Source organism: Lutjanus erythropterus, chromosome 23 (assembly GCF_056507025.1).
Source record: "Lutjanus erythropterus isolate fLutEry1 chromosome 23, fLutEry1.hap2, whole genome shotgun sequence".
Taxonomy (NCBI): Eukaryota; Metazoa; Chordata; class Actinopteri; order Lutjaniformes; family Lutjanidae; genus Lutjanus; species Lutjanus erythropterus.
Window position 1 is genome coordinate 27,936,762 of NC_139339.1, and position 7,576 is coordinate 27,944,337.

General features: G+C 39.5%; 1 protein-coding gene across 1 annotated transcript; it reads left to right on the forward strand.

The window, feature by feature from the left end:
• The first annotated feature begins 775 nt into the window (after nucleotides 1-775).
• On the forward strand, nucleotides 776-7,219 carry serpine1 (serpin peptidase inhibitor, clade E (nexin, plasminogen activator inhibitor type 1), member 1). Its single transcript, XM_084712590.1, has 9 exons — nucleotides 776-889; nucleotides 3,517-3,755; nucleotides 3,868-4,092; nucleotides 4,179-4,373; nucleotides 4,468-4,666; nucleotides 4,966-5,066; nucleotides 5,587-5,673; nucleotides 6,454-6,537; nucleotides 6,653-7,219. Exons 2-9 carry the CDS (start codon nucleotides 3,518-3,520, stop codon nucleotides 6,694-6,696), a joined length of 1,173 nt encoding a protein of 390 aa, XP_084568716.1. The 5' UTR covers nucleotides 776-889; nucleotide 3,517; the 3' UTR covers nucleotides 6,697-7,219.
• The last annotated feature ends 357 nt before the right edge of the window (nucleotides 7,220-7,576 follow it).

Sequence of the window (7,576 nt, forward strand, 5' to 3'; positions counted from 1 at the left end):
AGTTGTCATTTAGGTTTTCTGAGTTAAAGAAAAAAAAAAATCTGCATAGAGCTAATCTTATCATAACAGGATATTTGTCCTGAGGGACGGACATGCTGCTTGGCCAGTGTCAAACACACAGCAATCCTGGAAATTAAGTCCCTGTTGAGTAGAGATGTTTCAGCACGTTGCTGGTGTTTCCACCCTTACTTGAAAAGGTCATGTCACGGACAGTACAACAGGACTGTTGTCATCTTTCTTTGAGAAGTGAAGACACACTTTGGACCATTTCTTCCTCTCCTCAATCACGTCTTCTTGTTGCACAATGATGCACAACTTTCACAAAAACATGACAGCATTGATAAGGACAGTTTGGAACCAGTTCTCAATTCCAGTCCCTGTTTAGTACATTATAACCATAGAAGATATCATGTTATAACATGAAAAGTTTGATGTTATAACAAGATAAACAGTAGTAGGTGATATGTTGGTGTGTTGTAATAGTGTGAAAATATCCTGTTATATGCTTGGTGTATGTGTGTGTATATGTGTATGTGTTTGAACAAGACAGAGAAAACACTTAAGTGACTTTCCATATGCTGTGTCATGTTTTGGGCAGACAACAGACAAGAGAAGAGAGTGAGAGGGAGGGAGGGTGGATGTGTGTGTTCATGAAAAGGAAGCCTGTCCAGACAGAGTCAGATGACATCATCATCTCTAATGACTTCTGTGTGTGTGTAAGTGCGTAGGTGTGGTGGGAGGCGGGGCTTCAGACCGTGCAACTCAATGCTATAAAAAGAAAGAAAGTCATTCAGTCATTCATACTGGAGCAGCAGCAGTGAAGGAGACTGAAGCTGAAACAAAGACCTACTGCACTTCATCACTACATCTGATACACTTCAACCACAAGGTAAGAATGACACCTTAGAGCTTTAATTATATCTGCAAATATAATATAAATATACTGGCAGAATTTTTCTCAAAATGTCTTAAATTTGATTGATGTGTTACGTACAGGACTGTTACACTAATATGATTTGTTAAAACCACATCACAAGGAGTAAGGTTTATCAAAAATAACAGTTGTAAAGCATTAAGTGCAAATCTATCTCAAGAAGATTTAAAATATTGCATTACAGCATTAAGAGTGTGCCAAATAAGAACAGAGCCTAGCATTAATTATAGCCCAGATTTAAGATAAATTGTGATAGAGTCTGCCTGGAATGATAAAAATGCTCAGATTCCAGTGGTTTGTGCATTACTGCCATCATTTCTACTGAGGTGGCATTATAAAAGTGGCTACATTAACATAGTTACTGTAAGCATTTAGGTTTTACATACAACAGACAAAGGATAATGTACCACTTCGTGTCAGGATTTATTCTGCAATAATGACCTGTTCAGTGTACATTATCCCACGTATTGCACGGCTACTTACTGAAAAAATAATCTGACACTAGATGTTTTATTTATTGCCTTTATGAAGTCCTGTGAATTTATGATCAGAAGTGTGTCCCTAGCAACAGTCTTCTATTCACAGCAGCTGAAATGATTCAGAAATAGCAGACTGCTGAATGTTGTAATTGACCAATCAGAATCAAGTATATAACAGTCACGTTATGATTAAATACAAGATGCACAAGCATCAGAATATAGCCATCTTTGAGCAACAAAACAGATTGATTCAACTGATTTCTGTTAAATGAATGTGATAACTTAAATGTACATTATTTAGTACAAACTATGTGGATACAACACAATTACAGAATTAAGAGAACACATGTGCCATTATTTTCATTTCAAATTATACACTGTAAAAATGAAAAAAGTTGAGAAAACTCAGACTGCAACAGACAATAGATTCATAGATTTTTGAGTTTTGAACCAAACTCAAATTCTTAAACTACTGATGTTTGTTTGGGATAATTTACTTTTCTTCTTTAGATAAATTTAAAGCTTTGGGTTTTAATTTTTCAGACACTATAAAAAAAAAATCAGGTTTTCAGCTCTTTGCGACCAATTTTGAAAAAAAAAAAAAAGATTTAGTTTCTAAAAATTCAAAGATTCAAATTTATATAAAGACAAAAATTAAGTTATCTCAACTAAAGATTATAGGTCAGCCAGCCCTGTAAAGTTTATTTCAAAATCTATTGCAGAGCGTTGCCTTGAACTTTTAAGTTGTCTCAACTATTTTTTTTTTTTTTTTTTTTTGATGGAGTAGTGATTAGACTAGATTACACTAGATTAAACTAGATGTATTAATGTTAACACTGAGCAGTACCAAAGTGTAGCTGATTTGAAAGATGTTTAGGATAGAAACCCAGTGTTTAAAGCTTGAACAGCACACAAGACATAAACAGTCACATTCAGCTTGTTCAATGTGGCTTCACTTGTTAAAATAAAGCACCAAACTGGGAAACCAGGCTGTGTGTGGTTCACATGTGTGTGTAGTTCAGTGAGGCATGTTTATTCAGGGCTCAGAGTTCAGAATGAATGCTTATGCAAACAGCAGGACCAGAACCAGGTCTGCAATGCTGCTGCTATAAATGCTGTACAGTACACACTATTGATGCAGCCTGCGGTGGAAAACCAATGTTACTGACACACTCACAGAGTTTCCAGTTAACACACCGGTGTGAATGTAGCATTAGTCATACACGCTCACACACTTATTAGTTACACAATATAGCTGCAAAGTCAGTGGCTACATACCTGTCCTCACAGAATCAGGGTCAAATAAACAATTTAAAATGAAATCGTAGACAGATTTATGGTAGCTACAGTAGGACCTGGACAGATGTAGGCCTTACATAACAGAGACAGAGCTCACTGGAGTGGTCACTGGAATAGACTGAACATTTAATTGATGGATTCAATCAGAGGAATCAGAGGCTTCCAACCTACTTGACTTAAGACAACAGATTTTACTTTTTTTTCTCTGATATGGAATCATTTCTGGTACTATTTAATCTTCTGTTTACTGGCTAACAGTATATAATAATAATAGAAATTATTGTAGTAATAACAATAATAATAACAGCAACAGTAATACTAAAAGAAGTAATAAAAAATGATAATAATGCTGCAAATAAAACACAGTATTAAACAGAAAATAGAAAAACAAGTGAGCTAAAAAGGATGTATTAAAAAAGTATTTAAAAAGTAAAAAGTAGTAGTATTAAAGTAGAATTTATTCTGAGAAATTTTCATTTATACGTTTCTGGAAGCTTTAAATGTCCTTCCTTTCTTTCCTAAGTCCCAGAGTTTGATTGAAGACATGTGGGGGAATTTCTCCCCACTGTTCCTTTTTAATAAGAAGCAGACATGATACGCTTGCAAACATGTGGAGCATATTGTTTCCCACAGATTCACTTTTTTTCCTCCTCCCTGAAGAACAAATGGGCAAAAAGTTTACAAAACTTTGTCCTGATGCTCCATTCAGTGTATTTTGCTCTCTTGTGGGATAAGGTGAAAAGAAGTTTTAGAAAAGTTTTTTTTAGATAAAATAATCAAAACTTTCTTTTCTCTTTTTCCCAGGATGCTTTGCGTGTATATTTTCATCTTGCTGACCCTGAGCAGAGCGGGCCTGGGCTCTCTGCAGGATAAACAGACTGACTTTGGCCTGAAGGTGTTCTCGCAGCTGGCTCAGAACTCTGCAGATGAGAACCTGGTCCTGTCCCCATACGGTGTGGCCTCCGTCCTGGCCATGGCTCAGCTCGGTGCTGCTGGAAACACCCGCAAGGCCTTAACTGCTGCCATGAGCTTCTCCCTGCAAGGTGAGTGATATGTAGATCAACAGAAGATGATGTGAGGATTCTGTTAGGAAATGCAAAACCAAGTGATGACGATGTACAGGCTCACAAAAGAAAACATTCTCCTCTCTTGCAGAGCGAGGGATGTCTCGGCAGCAGCGTCTGCTGCAGCGGGATGTGTCCAGTGAGGAGGGAGTAGAGACAGCCAGCGGGGTCATGGTGGAGAGGAAGATGAGCCTGGAGAAGGGATACCGCCGAGCCCTGGCCAAGGCCTTCCAGACCCACCCCAACCAGGTAGACTTCACCAATCCAGAGCAGGCCGTCAGTGTCATCAACGCCTGGGTGTCAGACCACACTGCAGGTAAGTGCTCACACCACCCCGATGACAGCACGTCATCCGCACACTTCTCCAGAGAACTCCTTTGTGACCTCTGCTTTCTTGTGTAGGTGCCATCCCAGAGTTCTTGGCATCTGGATCTCTGACTGATGAGACCCGCCTGGTCCTGCTGAACGCTCTCCACTTTCAGGGCATCTGGAAGGTTCCCTTCGACCCCAAACTGACACAGGAGAGGATGTTCCACTGTGCTAATGGAAGCTCTGTGCCTGTCCACATGATGAGACTCACCAACCGCTTCAACTACGGTACGTCCAACACACTGAGCTGGTGCTCTCATTTATCTATGTTTGATAAGTTTGTTCCCAAAGATGACAACTGATCCTTCTTCTTAATCCTCAGGCGAGTTTGTGTCGGCCGATGGGGTGGACTATGACATCATTGAGGTCCCATACGAGGGTGACTCACTGAGCATGCTCCTGGTGTCACCCATCGAGCCTGAAGTTCCACTGAGCATGCTCAGTGCTGAGTTGACCAGCCAGAGGATTCATCAGTGGAGAGCGGAGCTGAGGAACGTCAAGAGACAGCTCGCCCTGCCCAGGTGAGGGACAGAGGGTCACACTGTAGACACACAGCTAATGTTAAAAGATTTCAAAAATGATTAGGTGTAGTTTTCTGGTTCTTTGTGCCATATTGATGCTTGAGTCAGGTAGTTTTTCCTCATCACTGTCTCCTTAGTGGGAACTGTTGAGTCTCTGTCAATAATATTATGAAGAGCACAGTCTATATAAAAACTGCCCTGAAATAACCACACAAATGAGACTGATCTGACTTAATTTGTGTGGCTGCCAGTCTTAATAAACCAGGATGAAAACTGATGATCTGTGTGTGATTTTGCAGGTTTACTCTGAACTCTGACATGGATTTGAAGACAGCTCTGCTCAGCATGGGCCTGGGAGACATGTTCAACCTGGCTACTGCTGACTTCACACGCATCACCAGTAAGTTAAGCTCCTATATAGAAACTAAAAGGGGTGCAAAGGATGGTAAGAATCACCTACAATCTGAAATCATTAGTTTTTGGGGTTAGCAGACCATCCTTGCAGCAAATCATCTGTAAAGCTTATTATGACCAGTATTTGTAGACGGTGACCTCTCGTGGCTGCAGTAATACTTCTTAATTAGAAGTATTAAGAGTGAGAGGAGGTCAGGGTGGATGGATGGCTCAAACAAATGCACTTCCACTCAGGAGCTGTCCCATGTTGCTTCAACTTACTTTAACCCAAAACATGATCTTCTCCTAAACCTAACCAAGTAGTTTAGCATGCTGAAATGTTTAACATCAGTGTCACTACCCCTGACACTGGTACAGTCATATATGTTATCTTGGGAGTTATTGGCAATCAATCTATCCTGCCATTATTTCCATACTAATAAAAACATGTAAGAACTACAATAATTAAGCCTAAAGTGCATCCAGATGAACTATGTATCTAATGTTCTTGTGTTTGATCCTTCCAGCTGATGAGAGGCTGTGTGTGTCAAAGGTTCTGCAGAGAGTGAAGATCGAGGTGAATGAGCGAGGAACCAAGGGAGCATCAGCAACAGGTAGGATGAACTTAAAAAAGCAATGGTAATAATTGGTCTGAGAATATACGCCATCATAATTACATCATTTGTGACCCTGTACTTTAAAGAGCCACACAGTTGTAAATTGATAGTTCAACCCCCTTCCCCCCAAAAAAATTCAGTCATTATCTACTCACCCTCAGGCCGATTTAAGGTCGATTTTTGTTTTTAAGTCCACAAAACACTGCTGGAGTTCTTCCAAACAGTAATACACCATTTACACCAAGTAAATGGTGACCAGTTTTTGTCAAAAAACAAATGCCTCCATACTGCTTGCCTGCTGTAATCCAAGTCTCCTAAAGGCCCGATATTTTAGGTTTGACTTGAAAGACGTCATTTACATGTTTTAAACCTGAATCTTTACGGTAGATCCTTAGCTTGGTGCCACATTCACGTATGCATGCATGTTTTTTCGGCTTGAAAGCTGGTCACCAGTCATTTACACATTTTGGGATATTGTGCAACACTGTTTTGTGGACTAGAAGACTAAACCCAACCTTCAATCAATATGAGAGTGAGTAGATAATGACTGAATTTTCATTTATGGGTGAATTATCCCTTTAAAGCCTTTATTGTTTTAGATCATTTTAAGCATATAATATGGCAGATATTCCTAAATATAGTTAGTGTTGAATAAAAAAAGATGGGGCCTGGTTGTATTCAGGAGTACTTCAGACAAAAATAATAATGGGGCCCCTAAACAGGGCCCCTGCAAAGCTCACAGACACTGACCTGTCCTTCATTTCTTCCCTCTGTTAGCGGCTGTGATGTTCTCTCGTATGGCAGTGGAAGAGATCACCCTGGACCGACCCTTCCTCTTCCTCATCCAGCACAAACCCACAGGTAACACCCTCATTAAAGTTGAATTTGAAATGCCGTCTTACATTCAGCTGGGTGGTCCAGGTCCGCTGTGTGTGTGTGTGCGCTGTATCTAACGTTCTCTCCCTCCTGTGCTCAGGTGCTGTTCTCTTCATGGGTCAGTTCAACCAGCCTCAACAATAAGAACCCACTGAGGACATGCCTTCATTCCACTGTGTGACTACTGCTGCTTATACTCATACTACACATGACGACCACACACACACACACACACACACACACACACACACACACACACCTGCAGACTCCACATAACTTCCTCTGACTCATATATTTATTTATAATGTCTTTATTACAACCAGACACACAGATTTAACATAGACAGATATTGGAAACATGATTGACTGGGATATTCTTTGAAAAGACTTTATATGTTTGTTATTAATTTATTTCTCTGAATGCTTGTGGTTGAGGAGACAGACAGAAATATGAAGGAACATTTACTAATTAAGTAGTTTACTGTTGTCTGATGCCATAGGCACAATGCACTTCACAAAGAGACTGATGGCTGCATGAGTACTAAAAAAAAGATGTATTTTTTGTGTCTATTTTTACAGTGTTACTTGTAATATATATTTTTGTTATTGCCATGTTACATTTGTATTTTGCAGTATTTATATTTATTAAAATACTATGTTTTTACGAAGCTGCAGTGTCTGTGATTACTGGAGTGTTAAGATCAGCAGAAGGTCAACACTGACCTCTTGTGTCCAAAGAGACAAAAGTCATGACTACACTCATTTAAACAACACAATGTTCTGTGCATCTGACCATGCTTACACACACTCAATAAAGGTTTAATTAATATAAGCTTTCAGTACAATCCAGGGCCGTGCAGAGACCTTTGGAGGGGCAGGTGCTCAAAGTTAAAAGGGGGCCACGAATTTGCTCCATAGTGCTGGTTCATAATCTGCCCTTTATTATTTGTAGTGCTAATAATAAAGTAAAAAAATAATTAAATGATATAGAAATCATGTATTTAAATGTATTTGTGCTTTTATTC